At 36.1% G+C, this 27,366-nt stretch overlaps 1 protein-coding gene across 3 annotated transcripts in view; it reads left to right on the top strand.

The window, feature by feature from the left end:
• The window catches only part of Mgam (maltase-glucoamylase), a 172,920-nt gene that overhangs the window by 9,289 nt on the left and 136,265 nt on the right, over positions 1–27,366 (top strand). For all 3 annotated transcript variants that reach the window (XM_078040676.1, XM_078040678.1, XM_078040677.1), the window contains exons 4-17: positions 8,870–8,990; positions 9,968–10,077; positions 10,600–10,751; positions 11,225–11,396; positions 13,025–13,124; positions 15,202–15,314; positions 15,862–15,987; positions 19,018–19,149; positions 19,295–19,411; positions 20,313–20,426; positions 21,690–21,774; positions 23,182–23,299; positions 24,349–24,520; positions 25,682–25,798. In XM_078040676.1, the coding sequence (XP_077896802.1) occupies positions 8,870–8,990; positions 9,968–10,077; positions 10,600–10,751; positions 11,225–11,396; positions 13,025–13,124; positions 15,202–15,314; positions 15,862–15,987; positions 19,018–19,149; positions 19,295–19,411; positions 20,313–20,426; positions 21,690–21,774; positions 23,182–23,299; positions 24,349–24,520; positions 25,682–25,798 (1,749 nt within the window). The remainder of the gene's footprint in view (positions 1–8,869; positions 8,991–9,967; positions 10,078–10,599; positions 10,752–11,224; positions 11,397–13,024; positions 13,125–15,201; positions 15,315–15,861; positions 15,988–19,017; positions 19,150–19,294; positions 19,412–20,312; positions 20,427–21,689; positions 21,775–23,181; positions 23,300–24,348; positions 24,521–25,681; positions 25,799–27,366) is intronic.

Consider the following 27,366-nt stretch of genomic DNA (forward strand, 5'->3'; position numbering starts at 1 on the left):
TAAAATAAGGACAAAGTTTCAAGAGCCATGCTTTGGAAGGAAGAAGGCAATTAATACAAGGGCGAAGATAATGCAGCACGTGGGCATTTATGTTAGTATTTCTTGATCACTGACTGAAGGGCACCTGATTATCATAATAAACTTGGCACACTCCCTGTCAGTTACTTTTTACTTTGAGAATAAAAATGATATCTGAATGAAAACCAAGTGCAGCCTTTTGAATGAAGTCCACTAATATGATGTGTCAGATGTGTATCAGATACAGAATGGATCTGTGCGGCACTCCCACACTCATCTCCGTAGCCATCACTGTCTTAGTGGACTGCAGTAGTCTGTGAAGTTCTAGGGAGTTACTTTTCTGGTTTCTCTAAGGGGCTTTTATATTAAAAGATATTTTTTCTTTCCTATTAGAGGATAAACCTCCACTAGTGGATTAATCTTCTTGGGGGAATGGGGTGAGGTAGAGGGAGGTATGATATGAGAGGTAAACACATCAAAATAGTCATCTTATTTATCTCAGGTAAAGGTAAGTGAGTGAAGACAGTGAGGAATGAGATCTCAGTCAAAAATCACGATACTCTCCCCCCCCATATTTAAACACTTGGTGTTTTGCAGCCAACCTTCTTCTTCATTTTTTTTTGAATTCTTGTAGTTGTAGTGGACAGCATGTCTTTATTTTATTTGTTTATTTTTATGTGGTGCTGAGGATCGAACCCAATGTCTCACACGTGCTTGGCAAGCGCTCATTTGTGTGTATGTGTATGTGTGTGTGTGTGTGTGTGTGTGAATGCACTCCAGGGGTCCTTTTCATGTGTCTCAGAAGAAAAGCTCATCCAGTTATCTAGATCTAGTCCTGATCTTTAGCTCTGGGATGGCAGCTGGTTAGAGGGCATTATCACCGGACGCCTTCCTATCACACCTGAATTCATTATTTGGTTTTCCTTCTCTACTGTAAGGGTTCTGTTAGTAGTTCTGTTATGCTTCTGGTCTTTGAGTCAGAATCAGCAGAACTTTTGCTTAGCTCTTCCCTTCAATTGCTAACTGATGTTAGGAAAAGCAGTGAGCTATAAAATCCCACAAATAGACTTATGTTATCCCTGTGACCAGTATTTCAAAACAGCCCTTCAATAATATTTTCCAGAATAATTACTTCATTTTCATTCTCAACACATTATTAGATCATCGTATTCCAGTAGCCTCCTAGCATCTCTCTGAATTCCATTTCATTTATTCCATTTTGATTAAACATGATTAAAACTGTTCTCTTTAACATTCTACTTTGATTGTATTTCTACCCAAAACTCCTGTTCTTATAGAAGCTCATTCTGCATACTGGGTCAAATTCAAATACTTTGTTTTGTCATCTAAAGTTCTCTTTAGCCCTTTCTAGGCCTCTATAACTTCACTTAGAGCACACACCCATGACAATTTAGACACTGAAATGTCAAAATGCTGAAAGCATTTTGCAATTAAGCATTTTCCATAGACAACCAATGGTAATATTTATTACCATGATATTTGAGAGGTAAGGTTAACATATTTTCCTGCTCAGAAACTTTATTATCTTTTTGTAGTAAACACTTTCTAGCTACTTATCAATTATTTATTTGGCTTATAGTTTCTTTTTCCCATTCCAGTTTCTTATCAATATATTTAAAGGATTCAGTTTTATGATATACTAGTAAAGATGTTGCATTTTGCCAAGATCATTATGAGTCTCCACCCTTAAAATTACTTTGTGTTTACACATCATCAGTTAAGAGCCATTAACTGGTGCTAGGAAAAGCAGTGAGCTATAAAATCCCACAAATAGACTTATGTTTATGATTTGCTAGTTGTTGCTAGTGTAGACATTGAATAAGAGCATGGTAGGAAAACCAGAGTACCAGGTTTTTAATCTTGGCTTTGCTGCTGAAATATCTATGACTTGATTCCTATCACATTTCCTTGCATACTGTCAAATCTGTATCAGTGATTGAGACAATGTGTGGTCAGATAAATTTTTCATTAAGAAAATAACTACTAAACACTGTACTGAATTCTGTGATTGAAAAGATTTTGGAATTTAGTGATCTCTAAGGTCTTGGGAAATGTTCTCTGGAGATTGATCATATTCCAATTTGGGACACTTCAAAGTCTAAACCATGGAGAGGGCAGAGTGACATATTTGTTTAAGTCTTGCTGCATCCTCACAGGGAAGAAGGCAGGAGGGGTCCACCTGTATAAGGGCCCCTAATCCCATTCACAGGGGAGGAGCCCTGGAGGCCTTACCACTTCTTAGTGGCCCTCCTGCGTTTTGGAGGGGACACATTCAAACCATAGCACCAGCTTCATGAAAATTGCTCTAAGTCCTCTGTTTCTTACAGAAGAGTCTCTCTCTCTCTTTTTTTTTAACTACTGAGAAACAAACTACTCCACACTTAGTGACTTAAAAAAACAATCAATTGATTTATGTCCCACAATTTTATAGGTCAGAGACTTGGCAGGTTTTGGCAGTGTGATTCTCATAAGAGGCATTGACTAGGATTACTTGGTTGTTTCAGTTGGTGGCTGATCTAGTTGGGATGTTTTCAAGATGGTTTCATCCACACGGTTGGCACCTTGGATATAAGGGGGACCACAGGCTCCTCTACCCTTTGACATAGTCTGAAATCTCTCTTGTTGGTCTCTCCAGCCTGGCAGTGAACTTCTTACATGATAGCTGTTGGCTACCACGGAGGAGAGAGCTGCCAGCCTTCTTCAAGTAAAAGCCCAGAAGCAGTTTAGCATCACTTTTTCTGTACTAAGTTGATTAAATCAGTCATGGGCCAGCCCACATTTAATAAGAAGGGGTGTATGTACCCCCTCTTGATGGGAAGAGAACTCGAAGCAATTTTTTTTTTTTGAGAGAGAGAGAGAGAATTTTAATACTTATTTTTTAGTTCTCGGTGGACACAACATCTTTGTTGGTATGTGGTGCTGAGGATCTAACCCAGGCTGCACGCATGCCAGGCGAGCGCACTACCGCTTGAGCCACATCCCCAGCCCCTTGCAGCCATTTTATACAGCTACAGAGGAATGCTTATTTGGCTCAGAATAGGCATTAATAAGTGTAAAGATTGGTCAACTACTGAAAATACAGATCAGAGGGGGTGGAGTAGCAGAGGATATGAAAATAAAGAAAACTCACTATAAAAGCAATATTGAAAGAGCTTTTCAAAGTGGAGTGGAGCCTTAAGGAAGCTGGACTTCCACAGGATTCTAGCTGTGATAAACTTCAGTCACCTTCAGCCTTTGACTGTAGGCACAAACATCAAGATAATCAGATAATTACATTGTGCCCAGCGACTCAATATGCATATCAAGAGATTATCAGGCTCTGGTTTTATGGACACTTTTACTCATATATATTCTTATTTTATTTTTTTATTTCATATATATATATTCTTTTCTTAGTGTTCTGTCAATCACTTAACCCCTGTTCTGAACTCCAACAAAAACACCCCCACACCAAGAGATTTTTACAGTTTTTTTAATAAAATGATACTGCTTGCTCACATAAACTCCCACCTTTCCTGTCTTCCTCAAACACAGATTCATAGCTATCTGAACCTGTGCTTCCTGAACTGCAATTCCTAAAAGCCAAACTAAGGGCTGGGGACGTGGCTCAAGTGGTAGCAGGCATGTGTGCAGCCTGGGTTCGATCCTCAGCACCACATGCAAACAAAGATGTTGTGTCCTCTGAAAACTAAAAAAATAAATATTAAAAAATTCTCTCTCTCTCTAAAAAAAAAAAAGCCAAATTAAGTTTTTATAGTTGTAAAGTTTCTGAGTTTGAATTAACAAGATCATGGTTTGAGAGTTCCAGAGTAAGATGCTTCTGCCACAAAGGGAAAGCTGTACATTTATCATCATTTCTCTATGCTATTATGTTGGAAGGTATTTTGGTGAAAATATGGTGTTTTTAGTCTGTCTTTTCATTTTATTAGCATGATTATTATAGTGTTTTTGGTAATCCAGTATATAGAAGGTTGGAAAATAAGTTGGGACTCACAGAAAAGGAAGGAGGTCAAGAAAACAGATAATTGTTTTTCTCACCTTGGCTCTGTTAGCACTGAACTCCTTTGAAGTAATTATTAATAAATAACTTAAGATATCCAAGAATGTAGAATTACAATCCAGGTTAAGAGATAAAATGGAACCAGCAAAGATGAACTCCCCTGTATTCCCCTGCTGTATCACTTTTCCCAGCTCCCTCTGCAGAGGTGACCACATTCCAAAGTTGAAATCCATCATGATTCCTTTGTACCATCACTATTTACAGATACAAGCAGTAGGTATACTCAATTTCTAAACAAAAATGCATGCTTTGCAATCTTTTTCACTTAGCATTGTAAGATCTATCCAAATTGATATGTATCTCTTTAATTCATTTGTGCTCACTGTGAAACAGTGTATCAAAATCATCCTTTCTTTGGATAAAAGAAATTAGTTTTTCTCTAATATGCTATGGTTGCAAAGATGCTGTTATGACTAGTTCTGTAAACATTTTTACTTACATGTGTCTGATTTGGGGTATATTGCTTCAAGTGTACTAGATATTTTCAAATTAATCTCTAAAGTGACTATAATTTACCATCTTACTACAGTCTCTGCATCCCTAATAACATTGGAATCGACAGTCCTTTTAAACTTTGACACTTTAAGGTTATTAAATAGTATCCCTTTGTGACCTTAGTGATAATTTTCCTGAATTCTAGCAAGGGTGAACATCTTTCAGTTATTTCTGTGAATTTCTTCTTTGTTCTTAATTATGTATTGAAATGTTTATCTCTTTGATGTGTACAAGTTTTTTATCTGTTCATTCATATTTTTTCAAATTCTCAGTCTTATTTGTATTACACATGTTGCAAACATCTACTTTGATGACATTTTGTTTTGATGAAGTGTTTTATTTTGAGAAAATGAAGCTCATTAGGCTTTGTGGTTTTGTGATTTGCTATCTATGTATTCTAGTGGGATTAAATGCCCACAGTTGAAAAGGAAGAAGTTTCAAATTTAAAAAGAAAATAAAGAATGCTATATAACAATAATTGACTTATTTGTTCTAAATTTGTCCTTCAAATTTTCTTAGATCTCTTCCTGGACAATGTTAAATCTCAAATAATGATGTCTTGATGTCATCCTGTTCAGTCTTATATACTCTTTTCTTGTGTCCCTTGTGTTGTTAGGACCTCTGGTGTATTTTTAAACTGCAAGCACTAATACATACGGGCCCTGTAGGCTCCCCCCCCCATTTGGAAAGGAATGCTTTTAACATGTCACCATTTATTATGATAATTATTATAGGTTTTTTGTAGATTACCATTATCAAATGAATGAAGTGACTTTTTAATCCTAGTTTGCTAAGAATTTTATCATGAATAGCTGATGAATTTAAAGGACTATATGACATACTTCATTTGATGATTTATGATGATGAATTACACAAGTTGGTTTTCTAATATTAAAGTTCTTTATTTCTGGTAGAAACTTTGTCATTATTTAATCTTGCTGATTTCTATTAATGTTGTGTATCCTTTTTTTCATTTAGGCTTTGCATTTATGAACATGGATTTTCTTTTCTGTCTACTTTTCATTTCTTTTGTGGTTCTGGGGACTTTGGGTGTAAAATACTTGCTCCTTTTATTTCTTCTCTCTTTTAAATGCCAAGGGCGGTTGATTGGATTTTTAACAGTGACTTCAGGATCTGGTTTCTTTCCAACTGATCTTTGTGTTGATGCAAGAGCCTGTATACCATCATGCAGAACCCCCAGTGGATAAAAATGTGCAAGTGCTGAAGTCCCTTATTTAAAATGGATATAATATGCACATCCTCCTATATATTATAAATCATTTCTAGACTATTTACAATACCTAATACAGTATAAATGTTATATAAAGAGTTGTTATACTGTATTGTTTAGGGAGTAATTATAAGAAAAAAAAAGCCTACACATTTCAAACACAATTAAATATACTTTTAATCTGATGTTTGTTAAATCCTTGGGTATGGAACCCATGGATATAGGGGGCTGACTATTATATAAAAAGTGAAATATCTATATTTTTGGTTTTCTTTGTCTATCAGTTACTGAGGGCAGTACCATAAAAATATTCTATTATGTGCTATCTCCCCCAGTTTTACCTTATGAGTTTGAAATATTTTTCTATATATATTTTTGAATTTTTTATTGTTAGTACATATCAAATTTGAGGTTTGAGATGATCCTGGTGGATTGAAATCATGCCATGACTCTGTCTCCCTAACAACGAATATTTACTTAATATCTATCTGCTGTTAATGCTGATTTGTTACTTAGCATGCTTTTTATATGTGTGATCCCCTTTTACTTCCAGTGCTTTTTCAAACCTAAGTTTTGGATATAGCACCTATAAAATCTTTTATCTGAATTTAGTTATTTAAATGTAATCTGATTATCTTTGTTTTAAAAGTATTTAAACCATGTGATAATTGACATGGCTTTCCCTCTTAGGTTTTGTGCTTTCCATTTGGTCTTTTTTTTTAATGTCCTACTTCCTGCCCTGGAGTCTTCAAAAGCATGTGTTTTCTTTCCTTATTGTCTGCCCCCATCCTCATTTCCTCCATAGTACTGTATTGGTAGTTACACATCCTAGATTGTTTTGGCAGTACTTATTAAATTTTAATTCTCATACCCAACTAAAGGGGCATTTTATATCTTGAGTCTAATTTGCATTCATATTATTCATGTCATCATTCTCACAGCTTCCCTCTAAAACCATTTTCCTAGGTTTTACAAGTCATATGGATATTGCTGTGCTTCTCCTGCTTCCCCTAATTGCTGTGTTTGAGGGCAGGAGCTGGTGTTTTTGAGTTGGCCAAGAGAGGCTGTTTACTCTCCTTGCTGCTTTGACCACTTTGCTCTTTGCCCTTTTCAGTTCAATGAAAAAGTATTAAGCTCTGGGGAGTGTGCAAAAAGCCATTCTACTTAACACTACTCTCAGTGTCCTTCTCTTTTTCTGTATAATGACTTTGCATCTAAGTGAGCTTTGAAAGGAAGGAACAAAATCTAGTTCATAGTGAAAACTCATCTTACAGCAAGATAAGTCACAGACAAACATCATTTTTTGACCCTTAATACAAATTGAACATCCCTAATGCAGAAATCTAAAAACCCAAAATGCTCCAAAATCAATTTTTTTTGAGCTCCAACATGATACCACAAGTGAAAAATTCTACATTATGGAACCTTGTTTCCTGCCCCCATCCTAAAAACAAAATTATTTTCAAAAATGTATAAAACTATCTTCAGGCTATGTATATTGTAAGATATACATAAAAAAATGAATGAATTTTGTGTTTAGACTTTGATTCCATCCTGAATATATGTCATTATGTGTATGCAAATATTCCAAAATTTGAAAATCTGAAATTCAAACCATTTCTGGTCCCAAGCATTTCAGATAAGGGATACACAACCTGAAATTGCTATTAATGTAAAAGTTAGTGTTTGATTAAACATAATTTCTCATATAGCTCAACATAACTGTTTTTTTTCCTTATCATTTTTAAAACATTGCTGTATCCTCCTAAAGGTGTGTGTAGTGGTATTCAACCCAGAATTCAGAAAGTAAAAGGAAAAGGACAGGGAGAAATTTAGTTTTGGTTTTGTCTTCTCAATGGCCAAGTACCTTCTGGTAGGTTATTTCATATCTGTGAAACTTTACCCTCTGGGCCTTGGGATCTTGATCTGTAAATGATGTGGTAGGATGTATGAGTTAGCTACTATTGTGTAATAAATTATACCCAAACTTAATGACTTAACATAATAAGCCTGATTTTCTTGTAGTTTCTGTAATTGAAAATCTAGGTTTGGTTTAGCCAGGTACCTCTGTCTCTGAGACTCTTAGAAGACTGCAATCAAGGACTCTTCTGGAATTATGATGATCTTTGACAAGGTTGCTCATGTGATTATTGTCAAGAGCTAGCTTCTTGGGGGTTGTTGAACTGAGAACCTCAGTTCTTTGCCATGTGGGCCTTTTTTATTATATGATGACTCCTTCCAGAGTTGAGTATTCCAACAAAGAAAGTGAAAGGGAGAAAACAAGACTGAAGTCATAATCTTTCTGTGATCTCTTCTATGAAGTGAATCCCATTATTTTCTATTAGCTCCAAGTCCCTAGATCATCCCACATAGAAGACTAGAGATTTCTATAATGTGCTTTTTTCCTTGTAGTTACATTTGTTTCTTTCCCAAAATTAGTTGGTGTGAGAAAGAGATTATATTCATTTTATTCTCCACTTGACTTAGTCATTAATTGTGGCATAAGGCAGGCACTTTTTTAAAGGAAGAATTAGGATCTATTTGAGTGTTAGGAAAGATTACTTTCTGCCTTGGTAGGAGTCAAGAGACCATAGATATGTCACCTGTGTGGAATGCACACAAATATGCAACATATATATTTAGAAGTCAATGCAAAGTTTGTTTGATTGAAGTTTTCTGAGTAAAATTCATTGCAGAGTATTTTTGATTTTAAAAGTCAAAGCTAATATCAATGAAGTGTTGTTTGTAATTTTAGATTACTGGTGATAAAACAATATTATACTTTAGAATTTTAAAAATATTTATCAATTTTATTGTGATGAAAGACATGGAATGCATTGTATTCCTATACTCTTTCACAAGGAAAAATTCCTTGTGAAAAGAAGCCACTGGGGATATAACATACATAATTTCTCTAATGATTAGTTTCCTTATTTGTAAAATGAATTTATTGATGTCCTAACCCCAAATTAGGTGTTTTATAGTTTCTGAAATATAGTGTTCTACAACTAAATGGAGTTTTTTTGACTCATCTCTTGTTTCAGGATACATGTGACCTGCGTGGCTGCTGTTGGGAAGCTCAGGAAACCATAGGTATTCCTTGGTGCTACTATTCTAAGAATCATGGCTACCAAGTGCAGGGGGATCCTGTAAACACAAATGCAGGTAAGAGGCAGCAGCTCCAGACCTTCTGAAGGCTGGCTTTGTATTTCCCAGAGAAGCCCTGTGGCAGCACACAGGGGACTGCTGTGCTGCCACACCATCACATGTGACAGAAGGTGGCACTGCTCTTTTCAAGAATTAGAACTTATTTTGACACCAAACAGCAATCAACCTCTGTCTTGTGAGTCAAGAAACCATGTTCTATTCTAGCTTCACCTTTATGTACCTGTATGAACTTGTGTAATTGTCATAATCTTTTTGGTTCTCAAGTTTATCACTTTTAAAGTGGGCAATTTTAACTCAGCTTTGAGATTAATTTCAACTCTAGTCTTATTTTTTACAAAATGAAATGATTTACAATTTTATAAATGTTAGAAAAGTTACCTAGTCAATGTCAGTGCTCATGGGCTGATCATGCCCTCTTATTCCTCCAAACCCTAAAATGAAGGGCATCACCATGATGAACATTGTGGGGGTAACAGTGGTGACTATTCTGGGCATGCTCCTAGCATGAAGGATAAGGCCTATTTCTCTTCTAGATGCTCTTGGTCTGATGGGCTTTTCTATAAGGCCTCAGCTCTCACCTGATTTTCTGTTCAATCAGGGAGATGACTTTAATGTACATGATCACCCATAATGGAATATGAAAATAACTGAGAAGGAATAATGAATATATACTGAAAAGTAAAGAGTATCTGATCAACACAGAATGAGTCTGTCAGAATAAGAATTAAACCTTTGGGGGGGTTTCAATCATAGTTTGTAGAAGAAAGGCATAGGTTTTGGTACAAGTTAATAATACTTCTTAACTTTGGGATCTGACCTAAGATAGTACGTATGTATGAATACCTTTGCCTTTTTTCTTCTTTGGCAAATAAAACATTTTAATCAGTCCCTTACCTTAAGCTTAATTTTTATTTGGCTGTTATTTGCAAATGTATAATGTCAGCTATGAAAACCTTTTCTCTCCTACATGTTAGGATTCACAGCGCAGTTGAAAACTCTGCCTTCTTCATCCCCATTTGGAAATGATGTTGACAACGTTCTTCTCACAGCCGAATACCAGACATCCAACCGTTTCCACTTTAAGGTTATAGTTTGTTTACTTTAATAAAATCTTTAAGAGGCTTTTTTCCCCCACCTTATGACTATAGTTTTGACTAGGTAGAAAATTTTGCTAATGTAGGTACTTTTCTCTGTTGTCATTATTATTTAGTACTTGTATATTGAAGTCATCTATAGTCTTCCTTCTATGTGATAATTTCCTAAATAAATATTACAGAGTTCATTGGTGCACTTTTGACTTTCATTTATTTGCCCTAGATACCATGTGAAATGTAGTAGCCAAAATCAAACCAAAACAAAATAAGAAAAAAGAATCAGAATTATCAGAGCTTTGAATTTTCTAGGGATGAGTCATCTCTGCAGACTTGCAGTATACAAGCCTAACTCATGCTCAATAGTTAATCATTTGAAGTTGGTAATGTAATGAATACATTCTTAAGCAAAATGCCAGTTCCTGGGAAGCATTGGTGTTGGTAGGGATAATTGTATTTTGGAAAATCAGAAAGGTTTTGATTTTGGCTTTATTTCTATTCATCTCTCTGTATAGTTGACTGACCAAACCAAGGACAGGTATGAAGTGCCTCATGAACATGTACAACCCTTTAATGGAAATGCTGCTGCTTCCTTGAACTATGAAGTTGAGGTCTCTAAACAGCCATTTAGCATCAAAGTGACCAGAAGAAGCAACAATCGTGTTCTGTAAGTTTTGAACACCTATCTAGGGAAGATGATGAAGGGAGGTGTGTGGGCTGGGGGAAGGTGCATTTCAATAATATTCTTGAAGGTTGTGAGCCCACAATTGTGAATGGACTCTGCCTCCAAATGTATATATATTTTCTCCCTTCTGTTTGCACCAGCACTTTTCTCCCCTCTGCATTTTTCCCTTTCTTTCCTGATCTATCTAACCATCTGCCCACCGGTAAATATTTACTAGTCTGTGATCATAAAATATAGTGTTCTGGTCATGAGATTGGGTATCTGGGGGGCAAATATGAGAAGTGTGCCACATTGAAACTGCCCTAAAGGAGTCTAGATGTCTTAGCGTCCATGGTAAAACATCACACGGGGCAAATGGGACTGATTAAATAGATATAAAAACCACTTTTTTTAGCAGTTATGTTCTCTCCACTGCACTTGCCCAGCCCATTCCCATGTTTTCCACCTGTGCCTAGGTTTGACTCAAGCATCGGGCCCCTCCTGTTTGCGGATCAGTTCCTGCAGCTCTCCATCCGCCTGCCTAGTGCTAATGTGTATGGTCTGGGAGAACATGTGCACCAACAATACCGGCATGACATGAATTGGAAGACCTGGCCCATATTTACCAGGGACACAACCCCCAATAAGGTAAGCTTTCAGGATGGGCTCTTTTCACTGAGTATTGTAGCCTCATACTTGAAGGTCACTTCTAGAAGTACAGTATAGTAGTGAGGTGTAAGATTCTGGGCTTGAATTCTGGCTCTGGTACTATTATATGGTTCTGGGCAAGTTATTTATTTCTCTGTGTCTTCAGTTCCTCATCTATAAAATGAAGGTAATGTATTTATCTCATAGGGTTGTCATGAGGATTAAATGAATCAAAACATATAAAGTATCTAGAAGAATGTCTGTCCCAGAGGAAGGGCTCAGTAACTGCCAACTACTTTACATTATATTTTCCCCTTTGAATTAACCAGTTGGGGACAAAATGTCCTTAAAAGCTGTAGTCTGAATAATAGTTGATTATGATGTGCCAAATTTTAGGCTGACTTTTAAAAAATCACTGACTTACCACCCTTGTCAGAAAAATGGGATAAAGTCCGAGCCAAAGCAATGTATCAATTATTTTTTTGTGAAAAGAATAATTGGCATAGGGGTCAAATCATTAATTGTTGCTACTATTTTTAAATTTTATTTTCATTTGTTTGGTTTTTTTTTTGATTGTTAAAACTTGAGGCAGCATTGTTTTCTCAACTTAGAAATACTCTATGGTTCAGGACTTGGCTGAGTAAACAGAACTTTGTTAGGGTATGAACTAAGAAGCCTGGATGAAAGGAGATCCCAGCAATAATTTATTAAGCAGTTATTTTATATATTATTTATATATATATATATATCAAAATAATTCAGAAAAATAACAATAATTTACTTATTTAACAGACAAAAATGAGATTCAGAGAAGCCAGTTCAATAGCCAAAGTAAAACAATTTGCACTTAATAAAGAATCTAGTCTGTACTATGTTTCACCTAAAATCCATGCTCATGGCTACCAAATGCCCATCAGAAAAGCAGAAAAGAGTGGCGTCAGGACAGCTGGTGATGATCACTTATTATGGAGCCTTAGATCTTTGCCACTTAAAGAGTGAAGCACAGGCAGCACCACGTGAGAGATGTGGGCTCTCAGTCCCTCCCGCCATCTAGTGAATTAGAATCCCTTCGTAACTAAGGTGCCTGTGTAAGTCATATGTCCACCAAACTTTAAGAAACACTGTTCTAGAGCAATGATTCTTATAACTGACTACACATGGCAACCATCTGGGGAAATTAAAGAGTATAGAAATGTCTACTTCCATCCTAGGGTTTCCCTAGGGAGTCTGGCTTGATACCTCCTCTTCTGGAATCTAGAAAACTAGTCTAGATTAGAGCTCCATCTAGTTGCTGATTCTTATGCAGATGAGGTTAAGTCAGGTCAAGGTACGCTTCTTTGAAAGGAGAGTTGTTTGGAATGATGGCTTCAGAATCCTTTCACCTAACAGGTAATCACAACCAGCACATACATATTAAATGAGTGCTCATAGCTGGCTCATTGCATAAGAAAACTAGTTCACCTGATAAACATCAACCAAATAGAGATCCTATATTTTAGAATTTATTTGCATCTTCATTAGCCATGAGTGTCCTCACATGATTACAACTGATTTTTCTAAGCTAATCCAGCAATGTGATGTTTAGACTACTTGGTAGTAAATTTTGGATTTTAATTCTCTTTCTGCAGGATGGAAATAACTTGTATGGTGCTCAGACATTTTTCCTGTGCCTTGAAGATGCTAGTGGATTATCCTTTGGGGTGTTTCTGATGAACAGCAATGCCATGGGTAAAGGACTAAAGGGATAGTCATGAAAAAGCAAACATACAGAAGAACAGTTTTTAAGTCCTTTTCTTACAGCACTATGATAAAAGGAATGGGTCCCTTTAAGAGTGATTGAGCTATTGCTTAGGGCCTTATGTTCTCTAGTTGTTCTGTCTTATCTCATTGACCTATTGACCACATAGTAGCCATGTATAAGGGATTATTCTCCTAGCTTCTCACTTCCCTGAATCTGGTTGCCTCCAGTGGATTATTTTCTGTTATAGAGTTGAGATAGCTAAGGGTTCTGTTATAGAGTTGAGATAGCTAACCATTCCTTATAATTTTACTTTGAGACAATTTCTAAAAATTGATTCTTCTCCCTCTTTAAATTTACATTCAGTAGACTCCAGTGGCAGCTCTAGTAGAATCACCGAAGGGTAAGAGGAGAGGTATCAGTATCTCCCAGGGTTGAAGATGGACATAGGATATTGACCTCTACCCTCTTCTTAATTAAGGACCATTGGATATATTAATGCTACTCAAAGTGTGGTCTGTGGATTGCTCACAAGCTGTTTCAGATCATACAGTAAGATCAGTAAAGAAAATAATAGGAATACTGCTGTAGCATCCAATGCATGAATGAGCTTTTTTCATAAAAAATCATTTTCATATTCTTTTACAGAAGTATCAGTTTGCAGTGAAGTGAAAATTAAATTTTCAAAAAATATCTGATCCTTCACCACAGTTTATTTGAGAAGCACTCTAAGTGATGTAAAATGATTCTAGAAAACCTGATAGCCTAAGAATAGATTGAAAGAACACAAGGACTCTGCAGTTTTAGGTAGTTGAAGGAATCAGAAAACAAACCAAGGTCAGACTTAGTGAAGCCATAAGATCCTAGGTATTCTGCCTTTGTTGTTCCTGCAACCAGAGTATGTCAGTAGAGCTTGAGGTCTTTTGTCCCTACATAGAAACCAAGGCAAAAAGGCAGATTTCTAAGAATGGTGATAGGTGCTTAAAAGGATTTTGAATTTATGATGTAATCTGACTTTTTTCAGCTTGAATCTTGTTTGATATGAGATTCACTGAAGTTAGTACCTCATTATGTCTAGCTGGGTTATATTCTTACCATAAAGATGGAATATGGGTTAGTATAACATGTGGTTGTGAAATTCAGAAAGGGGAAATTTTCCTTCTACCCTCTTAGATTTAATTCTTAGATTTTAATTCCCAGATTTAATTCTGCTGAGACAGATCAGCAAAGAAGAGGCAGTTTATTTACACGTGCTTGCATGCAGGAGTGCTTAGTGATGAGTAACTGAAAAGGATGTTTAGATCTTGGGGCTTATCTACCAACTTGTAAGGGAAGGGAAAAAAGATATTTATTCAGAAGTGAGTGACTGTTTGAAAGACAAATCTTGGGGGAAATCAATGGGAGATGTAATTGTTTTATGACAATGTCTATTGGTGCTTATTGTTTCAAAGAAAATTAGAGCTGCTCCTAGGAAGGGAATTTATGACAATTAAGTTCTTTTGAGGTGATGCTTTTAGGCAGATCAGGAATCTCAGTAGCAAATATCTTCAGTCTCAAATAATTTTTATGCTCCAATGGCTTATTCTCTATGGTCAGGTAATGAATGATGCAGATTCATCATCCCCCATGCCTTGCTGATTAATATGCTTTACATATATATTTTAAGGAAAAATTGAAGAAGGGTAGTCATTTCAGACCCCAAAGATTTAGACAAAAGGGAAGATATCCTGGATGCAGCTCTGAGTTATCTAGATTAGCATCTTTTTTTCATAGATAAGAAACTGAGGCTAACCTGGGGGAATAGCTTAACTGAGACCTGGTTACTTTTTCATGAGAGCCTGGGTCTTAGCACAAGGAGGTAAGACACTAAGTCACCTCTTATTAAAGTCTATCAGGGAACAAAAGTTTTGACTCCCATGCCATGTGGAGGTGGACTTTCAGAAAAAGAGTATAGCCCTTTGTATGCAAAATGTGAGGCATTAGATCACTATAGTAATATTGAGATCCTTAGTGATCCTCATGTCTAAATTTTGAACAAATTCTAATTTTTTTTTCTAATCATTTTAGAGGTCACCCTCCAGCCTGCCCCAGCAATCACTTACCGTACCATTGGGGGCATTCTTGACTTCTATGTGTTCCTGGGAAACACACCAGAGCAAGTTGTTCAAGAATATCTAGAGGTAAACTTATGATGCTGTGACTGTGACAGGAAGCCTACATTGCAAGTATTCAAGAAAAGTAAATTTAATATGCAAGCGTGACCATAGAAATATACTATTATGAATTTGTAATAACAAAAAGCAGATTTCACTAAAGAACAAATTTGAGACTTTAAAGTTTATATGCAATGGAAACTTGGATTGTAGAATTTTTTAGGTTATAAAAAGGAGAAAATATAAAGATGTCCAAAACATGGCCTGTCCCTTAATGAATTTTAAAGGAGGTAGAAAAATAGACTAATATGCTGACAGAAATTAAATTAGTGCATTGGAAAATGGGGTATGTTTTGTGCCTCAGAACTAATGCCTAGAGTCAAGTGGTCACTCACCTATAGTCCTAGATACTCAGGAGGCTGAAGCAGGAGGATTGCTTGAGATCAGGAGTTCAGGGCTAACCCAAGCAATGTAGTGTGACTCTGTATCAGGAAACAAAAGAACAAACCAATGCTCTGACAAAATTTTATTACATAAGAATATTGTTAACCTACATCTTTCATATTTCATTCAGCTTATTGGACGGCCAGCTCTACCTTCATACTGGGCACTTGGATTCCACCTCAGCAGGTATGAGTATGGAACCCTAGAAAACATGAAAGAAGTCTGGAAGAGAAACCAGGCAGCACAACTCCCTTATGTAAGTGAGGTTTTAAGTGATTCTCCCCAAATCAAGAAATTCCCTGGAGGAATGAATAAGGACAGCTCTTCATACTTTCTCTCCCTGAAGTTTTAGGGCTTTTTTTTTTGGTAATAAAAAGATTATTATGCATCAAAATACAAGGCTAAACAGGACAAGATCAAGACTAATAGAACTTTCTAGGGACTGAATGCTCTGATCCTCTCTGTTCTTGCTTGGACTGTTTTGATTCAAAAGTGTCATGGCAGGGACTGACCATAAGAATGATATTGTGTCTTCAGAAGTTTCTCTAAGATTCTGGTATAAGCTTAATTCTCATCTCTATGGTCAGGTAATGAATGATGCAGATTCATCATCTTCCATGCCTTGCTGATTAATATGCTTTACATATATATTTTAAGGAAAAATTGAAGAAGGGTAGTAATTTCAGACCCTAATGATTTAGACAAAAGGGAAGATATCCTGGATGCAGCCCTGAGTTATCTAGATTAGCATCTTTTTTCATAGATAAGAAACTGAGGCTAAGCTGGGGGTGGGAATAGCTTAAAGGAGACCACATAGCCAGATCAAGACACAACTGATACTACGTAATTAAATATAATGGGTTTCTGTTTCATCTGTTTCTGCATTGGTATTCTGATTAATATTGAGTTGGCAGTAAGCAGAATTTGCCCTTCCATGTAATGTGGTCATTTTGTATTTGAAGCAGAGCTTCAAGAAACAGTTTTAAATTGAGTCTAAAAAAGTCCATAAATATGAAATGTAAAAGAAAATGCTTGAAAGAGTTGAGATTCAAAAAGCCTATGACTGGGCCAAGTTGTGGCTCAGTGGTAGAGTGCTTGCCTGGCATGCGTGAGGCACTGGGTTTGGTCCCTGATACCACATAAAAATAAAAATAAAATAAAGGTATATATATATATATATATATATATATATATATATATATATATATATATATATAAAGGCCTATGACAAATAGGGGAAAACATAAGATGAGAGTGATTCCAGACTTTGGCCACAGTCCCCACTACTCCTTATTCTTCATCCCTTAGCAACTTTCTGCATGAGGGGATGCAGGGAGGAATAACAGAGAAGTGTATAGGCAGAACTGAAGCAAAGGATCATAAGAACAATTGCTGAAATAATGAGAGCTACCATGTATTAAATTCTTTTGGCAATACAATTCTAATTGCCATCTTTATTGTCTCAAAAATCTCATTTTATTGTTAGAATGGTATTTAAGTTCTTTATATACCCTGGAGATTAGTGCTCTATCTCATGTGTGACTGGTAAAGATTTGCTCCCAAGATATAGGTTCTCTATTCACCTCAGATACTGTTTCTTTTGCTGAGAAGAAACTTTTACCGCTCACGCATCAGATACAGCAATAATATCTAGGATATATGAAGAACTCAAATGCAAATTAAAACCACTCTAAGATTTCATTTCACTCCAGTCAGAATGGCAGCTATTTTGAAGAAAAACAAAAATAAGTGTTGGCGAGGATGTGTGAAAAAAGATACACTCATACACTGCTGGTGGGACTACAAATTGGTGCAGCCAATATGGAAAGCAGTATGGAGATTTTTTGGAAATCTTTTAACCAAGCTATCCCTCTCCTTGGCCTATACCCAAAGGACGTAAAAACAGCATATTATAGGGACACAGCCACATCAATGTTTATAGCAGCATGATTCACAATAGCTAATAGTGGAACCAAACTAGATGCTCTTCAATACATGAATGGATAAAAAAATGTAGCATATATACATAATGGAATATTACTCATCAATAAATGAGAATAAAATCATGGAATTTGCAGGAAAATGGATGGAATTAGAGAAGATAATGCTAAGTGAAATTAGCTAATCCCAAAAAACCAACTGCCAAATGTTTTCTCTGATATAAAGAGGCTGATTCATAGTGAGGTAGGAAGAAGGAGCATGGGATGAATAGACAAACTCTAGATAGGGAAGAGGGGTTGGAATGGAAGGGCAGGGGCATGGGATTAGAAATGATGGTGGAATGTGATGGACATTATTATCCAAAGTACATGTGTATGAAGACATGAATTGGTGTGAATATACTTTGTATACAACCAGAGATATGAAAAATTGTGCTCTATATGTGTAATAAGAATTGTAATACATTCCACTGTCATATATAAATAAAAGAATTTAATTATAAAAAGAGAATTCTATTTAAGATTATAAGCCCCATTTTATACCAGACAACCAGAGAAACTGACTTTCAAGCTCAAGTCTTTACCCTTATAATGGCTCTCTACTTTTGATGTCCTTCTTCTTATGTATATATAGTCATTTCCTTCTTAAGGATGCTAGGGAACGGCAATATTGGACTCTTAGTAGTGCATAGTGAAGTGAGATGTCAAAGGGAGCAAATATGTTTCAAGTTCTGCCCATTTTAAATGGGCAAAAGGAAGTAGTATATATATGTAATAAAATATTTGTATGCTTTGAATGGGGAAAGAGGTTTCAGAAGAGATGCAAAGGGAAAAGCCCAAGAAGTTTCTGGAAAAATTTTCTTCTCCCCCATACTACTCCCTTGGAGAAAACAACTGTGTCTTAGAGCAAGAGTAAATGTCATTCTGGATCCACTGTTTTCACACAGGTGAATTAGAAAAGTATGACACCAAAGACTTAAAGTAGAAGAGAAGTAATACATAAATGGTAGTGTGATAAAATGAGAGAGAAGTGAAAGAAGAGACAGTCCTTCCTTTTTTTTATTTTGAGGTCAGGGTAAAATTTACCTTGATAGCCTCAGTATGTGTCATAAATGATGCCTTTAAGTTGATTGTAGAAGTGGGGTCAAGCCTTAGGGAAATAATGGGTCATTCATTTTTGAAATTACTCTGGGAAAAAAAGCACTTAGATGCCAGGGACTAATTAAGACTATTTAGAGCCCAGCACAGAGTTGGCATTTATCTTAAATAACACATTTATTTAATTTGAATTAAACTTGAACAGGGAAATGCCCAGGTACTGAATTGTGTACTTTGTATTCTTTCAGGATGTTCAACATGGCGATATTGATTATATGGATGAGAGGAGGGACTTCACGTATGACCCAGTGGATTTTAACGGCTTTCCTGAGTTTATTAAGGAGTTACACAATAACGGACAGAAATTTGTTATCATTGTGGTATATACAGTCTTTTTATTCCCTCTGAAATCAGGGATTTACTCATTCTGATCATTACACTCACTCTCCTGTTGGTCTCTAACTCCAAGTCTCCTTTCAGTGCCTTCAGTTTAAAGTTAGTTTCTCCGTTTTGTTTTCCCTTTAGGATCCAGCCATCTCCAACAACTCTTCCCAGAGTCATCCCTATGGCCCATATGACAGGGGCTCTGCTATGAAGATATGGGTGAATAGTTCAGATGGAGTGAATCCACTCATTGGGGAGGTAACTTCATGGTGAAGCTGGGGCTGGAAGAGGGCTATGGCAGTGTATGTGTGTTGGGGCAGGGGTTGTTTTGTATATTTGAAGATAACTTGTAGATTCTGAGGAAAAACTTTCCTTTGCCCTTTCTTTCCCCAATATCTCCCAGCCAACCTAGTTCTTACATGCCTTCCCTAGCCTGACTCCATTAAACAGTAGCTCACACACCGAGTGTCCACTTCCACACCTCAGCTCTTCTCAATGCTGACCACAGTCTCTTTCTTCCTCTATCATGTCACTGGAAAATGACACTAGTTACCTTCTACATGGTAAATCCAATGGAAATGTTTCATGCTTTCTTACTCAATTTCTTTGTAGTATTTGATAAGTTTGACTGATTTTTTCTCAAATCTTTATTTGCACTTGTTTCCCACAAAGGCTGATTTACCAGTTCACTTCTCATACCTCTGAGGACCCTTTCAGAGTATAGTGTCTGAGAAAAACGGGACAGGGAAGGAATAGAGAAAAGTAAATGATATTAGAGTACATAAAATGAAATAGGTCAGTTGAAATTTATAGAGAACACTTCCCAATTTACTCTTCTTAGAATTGAGAGCAGAGAAAGTTATAGGGAAGGCTGAACCATAGTTGAAGATCAACAAGTTAAACAATACCCTTTTCCAATGGATTCACTCATTAAGGACTTAACCATTTTTAAAAAACAAAATTTTCCTCAAGTGGCAATTCAAGGGGCCCCTTGCCTTTATTCTCAATATTCTGAGTGGTACATCTTCCTAACTGAAATAGACTGTGTCTGGGCACCTCCATCTCAATGATCATATTAGGAATTTCTAAGTAAAGCTCTTTATTTTATTCTATACTCATTTGTTTGTTGTTATCAGTGTTTCCCTTTTTTCTCTTGCAGGTATGGCCTGGTAAAACTATGTTTCCTGATTACACCAATCCCAACTGTGCTGTTTGGTGGACAAAGGAATTTGAGCTTTTCCACAGTGAAGTGGAGTTTGATGGAATCTGGATTGTGAGTTTTTATCACTTTAATTCTTAGGTGATGAATACTCAGGTAGTTGAATCTGTGTCTACATCTTTTAGTCATGGGGCATAGGGAGAAGAGGAGTAAAAGAAAACAAGTATGACAATAATTCCTAGTATCCCTTATTTTATGGTTAAAATAATATTACCAAAACATGTTGCTTAGAATCAAAATTCTAAGCAGGAATTGTTTTGAATCTAGCTCTCCTTTTACAAATAAATAGGCTGATATTAAAATAAGCCTATTGGTCACATACCACTAAAATTATCATAAAATTCATGAATTTGTTCAATTGTCTGCTTTAGGCTCTTGCATTTGGACATGTTGGGCAAAGCAATCATAGCCAAAGTGTCTTGAGGCCTTGGTAAGGAGAAATGTGTAGAATAATGTCAAATGACAACAATACAACCCAGCCATTGTTCAGCAAAATTTGAAGGGTTCTTCCTAGAGCAACTTAGCAAGACCATGTCTCTAAATAAAATATTTTAAAAAGTGCTGGGGATGTGGCACAGTGGTCAAGCACCCCTGGGTTCAATCCCTGGTTATTGGCCCCCCCAAAAAATTAAAGAGCTCTAGAATTGAAAATTTTTCTATTTATTAAAGAACTGTAGGAAATTTAAATAGTACAGGCTACTAAAAAGATGAAAGAAAAAAATCCTATACAGTGATAGCCACCAAAGACAGCTACCATAAAAAAATTAGTATAATCTTTCCAGATCTTTCATTTTTACAGCTTTGGCACATGCACACAATGTACCTCTCTCTATATATGTATCTGTTATATATGTGTATGTATTTACATTTTTGTTTATTCATAGTTATATTGGGAGGGACCTCAGGAATTTTTTTGAATCTAGCTTTCCTTTACAAACAAATAAGCTGATGTTAAAATAGGTCATATACCCCTAACATTGTCATAAAGTACATGGTTATATTTGGATATATAGTGGGTATAAGTTGATATACATATGACATAATGTAATTTAAAAATTTGTGCCTAGTATATTTGAGAAATGTTCACTTTGAGTAAATATAACATATATAATTTAAAAGGGATACTAAGAAACTTCTCTATGAAGTCTGTAGTGGCTAGAGAATATAGAAACAGCTGTTTAATTCCATGTACATAAATACCCCCTTTAAAAAGGAAATATCTGGAATAAGTTCTTTGATTCTTTAAAAAAGTCACCATCAATATACTGTTATGGAAAATATTGCTTCTCTTAATAGTTTTTGTTCTTTGTCTTGAAGGATATGAATGAAGTCTCCAACTTTGTTGATGGTTCAGTTTCAGGATGTTCCACAAACAACCTCAATTCTCCCCCCTTCACTCCAAGTGAGTCTTTGTGGTCAGCATGATTAAAATGGAAATGCTTATTTAATAATTTAAATTCATAAGGAAGGGTCTGAACAACCTGGCAAGGGAGTTTGTACACAGGGAAAGAAAATGTGGGATAAAATATCAAGAACACTGGGGAAGAAAATGAAAACACTCTGTGCTTTCCTAAAGAGGAATAGATTCAAAAAGGGCAACTAATCTGTCTAGCTATAGTCCAAACCATTTCCAGGGGAAGGGCCAGACAGAATACGGCATAGAAGCCAGAGATTGGTGGTTAGTATATGTCAATCTCAAGTGTGCAGCCCACAATCTAGGGCTTACCAGAGAGAGACAAGTAGACTTGGCCAAGGCAGGTTTTATCAGTGAATGTGTTGCTTGCTCCTGAGCTTAAGTGAGCTTTGAGCAGCACTATCTCTCAGTGTACAGCATTGGCATCACTGCATTGGTTATGGTTTAAAGAAAGCATAGACTCAAGAACACATTGAATCTTTATTGAGAAAGGAATGACATTACCAGTATTGTACCACCTTTTGATGATTTCAGTGAGGTGCAAAATTAGAAAGTTAGGGTGAGTAGATCAGAATCAAATGTCTAGGGGTTTGGATGGGAGGCCAGAGTTCATATTTCATTCTTTTGGTGATAGAAGCTATTTATCTTTTAGTTAGAGGAAAGTATGATAGTCAAATGGTTTTAGAAGTATTATCTGGTACTAATATGCAGTATAAATTAGATGGTAGATAGACCAAAAATACATAAATCATTAGGAAAAGATTGCAATAGTCAAGATGCAAAGGTAATTGGATCTGAACTAAAATGATGCAGTGAGAGTAGAGAATAGATACATGTATATGCAGACAACCTAGAGGGACATGTCCAACTAAGCTTCTTGTGACTGGATGACTTTGTTCATTGCTTGTGTTTTTATTTTTCCTGTAATGTACAATTTACTTTTAAAAATAAAAATTATTTTAAAAAAGAGAATAGAAACATGAAAGCAAGATTGGAAATAATTTTTATAATATATGGTCAAGGTAAAGAAGAGTTAGAAACTAATCAGAAATTAATTGATTAGTTTGCTCCATTAGTTCTATTTTTTTTAACTTGGTTTAAAAATTTCCAATTAAACCTCCAGTCTGACAGATTTCTAGTTTCTTGTGCCTGCCTCTGATCAATTGAGAGCCTAGGTAAGTGGACGAATATGGATGGGTCTGCAAAATTTATTTATATATCAAAATAACTACCTCGGAGGGATAGCTTTCTGATAGTGAGAAAGCAGTATCATCGTTTACAGGGTTAGCACAATAAAATCCTGCCCTGGGGAGCTGCCTTTACAGGTTGTATGACAGTCAAGGAGTAGGAATGTGCATCTGTGGCTCTCACTGACTGATCACACTTTTGATTTAGGAGTCCTGGATGGGTATCTCTTCTCCAAGAGTCTCTGCATGGATGCAGTACAGCACTGGGGCAAGCAGTATGATGTCCACAACCTATATGGCTACTCCATGGCGATCGCCACAGCAGAGTGAGACCATTGTTGTGATGAAGTCACACATGATCAAATTATGAGTCTTCTACATGCTGGATGACTCATGTGTAGTATTTGTTAAAAGGCTACATGATAAATATATTATTATTATTGAATGAATGAAGAAAATGCCTAACATATGGGGAAGAAGGAATCAGACAAATAATTGTGGAATATATAAAATGAAAGAACAATTGAGTGAATGGAATATTGGAAGAAAAGAGAGAAAGCAAGAACTCAAGATCAAACAGCTGATACATTTCAAAAGCAAAACTTAGGCTCTTTTTTTTTTCTACAATTCCAAAGCCCTAGCTAACTTGTATATCAATGTGCTTTGGGATTTTAGATTTGGTTCAGCATCCTTCTGTGTTCTGTTTACTTTTATGTTGTATTAAGTTCTGTGATGAAGAAAAGTATTGAGAATTTATTTGACTTGCTATAACAGTAACAGAAGGAAACCAGACCCAAATCACATTCACTAGTCTCACAAAACTTTTAAATTATACGAATACACTTAGATTTCTAATTTAAAAATATGGAAAATTCATACTTGTATTTAGTTATAAAAGTACACACAGGCATATATAATTTAAATTTTTTTATTATTACAGAACTACTACTACAATCTTTCTTCTCGAAAGAAGTTTACCTTCCAAAAAGACTATTTCTAAGTCCATTTTTGTGTATGTCTGAAGTCTCAATGATATGAAATATTAGTATTATACATCTATGTAAAATTAAATTTACCATTTTTTTCTAGAAAAATTATATCCCTTTAGTTTCTAGGTTTTTCAAGCTTAGTTTTGAAATTCTTGTAAATTATGGGGTTAATGATGTCCATTAAATACCTCAAAATGAAATATAACAAAATATGAACACACTTGAATGGTGCAGACTGTTCCCCAAGGCCACTCTAGCCCTATTAGGTGAGAATGAGATGAGAATAATGGGGTATTTGCTTTAAATATCCTTGTTATATTGCTGTATCCCCTGGGCTGGGACAAACTAGGATCACAGTGATACCTTAAATCTCTCCCTCTTTCTAGAGCTGTCAAGACGGTGTTCCCTAATAAGAGAAGCCTCATCATAACTCGTTCTACCTTTGCGGGGTCTGGCAAGTTTGCAGCGCATTGGTTAGGAGACAATGCAGCCACCTGGAATGACCTTCAGTGGTCCATCCCTGGCATGCTTGAGTTCAACCTTTTTGGTATTCCAATGGTGAGTCCCTGTCTCAAGCTCTTTTATGAATCTCAATCTCTAGGAAACCCCATTCTGGAAAGTTTTGAAACCATAAACCTCCCTTCCCTGCCTGCTGTGGCCCAGGGATTTAATGTCTTGTGTGCATGTGATTCATCAACATGGCTCTAAAACCAGGACTTCCTTCCCTCTGCTGATTTATGAAGTTAGGGAGAGAAAGCTTGATATCTCCCGGGCCATTTTTTTTTCTATTAAAGTATAACATACACTCAGAAAAGTACACTGATCCTTCAGTCTTCAGGCTGATCAGTGTCACAAACTGAACATGTTGGAGTACTCAGGTGAAGCAACATATAACGTTGGCAGCACTTGAAAGGCTTTGGCATTTTTTATTTAAATTCAACATATTTATTGAGCTTCTGTTGTGTTTAAGGTGCTGGGCTAAGTATGCATGATGAGTGTGGAGAGAAGCATAAATACAGTAAAGAAAGAACCTTCTCAAAGAGTTTATAATTTTATAAAATGATACATGGAAGCAAATGGTTATGACCAACCAAATGGTTACATGTGATGAGGGATCCTGAGAAAGAGATTTATTAACACTGATAAGATTGTGATGGAGTCAGAGGAAAAAGTCAAAAGAAACTTCACAGAAAAGATGGTGCTTGAGTTTAACCTTGAAAACTGACTAATGATGGGAGAAGCTTCAGAGAGATTGAGAACTAAATCCTGGCAAAAACAGTATAAGGGGGAGTATTTGATGTGACTATAAGGATTGTTGCGTAGAATTGAAATGGGAGATTATGCTGGAAAGGGAGATTTGAATCAGGCTTTGACAAGCTAATAGGATGAGAAACAAGAAGCTCCTGAAGATTTTTGAATTTGTGATCATAACAATCATGATCATAGTAAGACTTTAGAAAAGTCTTAATAGTGTGGTAGAATAATAATTTTAGCAGTTTACTAGTTACAATTTATCAAAAAGCTGTTGTACCCACTTTAATAAAACAGGGAAACTGAGGCACAGAAAGCTTAGGTAACTGTGTCTATGTTAGCCAGTGTGAGTCAGTCTGACCACACTATAGCAGGCTGCTGAGTGAAAGTCTTAACCTAGTTCAGTTGGGAGGTCCTGGTAGCAGGGTCCCTGGAAGTGAGGTCTCCATGCTGACTGTGGCTTTACAGGTGGGTGCAGACATATGTGGCTTTGCATTGGATGCCCCTGAGGAGCTCTGCAGGCGGTGGATGCAGCTGGGAGCATTTTATCCATTTTCCAGAAATCACAATGACCGAGAATACAAGGTGAGGCTTGCAAGAAGTATGATTGAAATAAAATTGGCATATATTGAGTGAATCTGTCCATATCCTTGACAAGGAACCTGCTGAATTAACTTCTTACCTGATACTTAGGCTAATTTGTACCAGCATTTGCAATTAATCAGAACCTGTGCTGTACCTTATAATGCCCCTACTATCACAGCCTCTCTTATTTACTGATGCTCTTATTTTTTATTTTTTAATTTGTTCTTTCTAGATATACATGACAGTAGAGTGTATTTTGACATATTATATATACACAGAATAAGTATAACTTGTTCCAGTTAGGATCCCACTATTGTGGTTGTACATGATGCAGAGTTACACTGGTTGTGTATTCATATATAAAGACAGGAAAGTTACGTCCAATGCATTCTACTGTCTTTCCTGTTCCCATTTCCTCTCCCTTCCCTTCATTCCTTTTTGTCTAATCCAAAGTACTTCTATTCTTCCCAGACCCCATCCTTTATTCTGATTTAATATCTGCATATCAGAGAGAACATTCGGCCTTTGGTTTTCAGGGATTGACTTATTTTGCTTAGTATGATCTTCTCCAGTTTCACAATTTCATTTCTCTTTATAGCTGAGTAATATTCCTTTGTGTATATATACCACATTTTCTTTATCCATTCATTTGTTGAAGGGTGCCTAGGTTGGCTCCTTGGTTTAGGTGTTGTGAATTGAGATATTATAAATATTGATGTGGCTGCTTCACAATAACATGCTGAAATTAAGTCCTTTAATAACTGGGTCAAATGGTGATTCTATTCCAAGTTTTATGAGGAACCTCTGTTGTGTTAAAGGTGCTGTGCTAAGTATGCATGACGAGTGTGGAGAGAAGCATAAATACAGTAAAGAAAGAACCTTCTCAAAGAGTCTATAATTTTATAAAATGAGACATGTAAGCAAATGGATTCCATAGTGTTTGCACCAATTTGCAGTCCCACCCTTTTCTAAACATTTATTGTTACTTATAGTCTTGATAATTGCCATTCTGAATGGAGTGAGATAAAATATCAGTGTAGTTTTAATTTGCACTTCTCTAATTGTTAGTGATATTGAACATTTTTTCATTTATTTGTTGACCGGTTGTATTTCTTTTACTGTGAAGTGTCGGTTCAGTTCTTTTGCCCATTTATTTATTGGGTCCTTTGATTTTTTTGGTGTTAAGTTTGTTTGAATTCTTGTGTATCCTGGAGATTAATGCAGTCTTTGAGGTGGAGTTAGCAAAGATTTTTCTCCATTCTATAGGCTCTCTATTCATTTTCTTGATTGTTTCCATTGCTGTGAAGAATTTTTAGTTTGATACCATCCATTTATTGATTCTTGATTTTACTTCTTGTGCTTTAGGAATCTTGTTGGGGAATTCAGTTACTAAGCTGACATGATGGAGACCTGGGCCTACTTTTTCTTCTAGTAGGCTCAGGGCCTCTCATCTAATGCCTATGTCCTTGATCCACTTTGAGTTGAGTTTTGTACAGGGTGAGAGATAGGGTTCTAATTTCATTTTGTTACCTATGAATTCCCAGTTTTCCTAGCACTATTTGTTGAAG

This window comes from Ictidomys tridecemlineatus, chromosome 2, assembly GCF_052094955.1.
Source record: "Ictidomys tridecemlineatus isolate mIctTri1 chromosome 2, mIctTri1.hap1, whole genome shotgun sequence".
NCBI lineage: Eukaryota > Metazoa > Chordata > Mammalia > Rodentia > Sciuridae > Ictidomys > Ictidomys tridecemlineatus.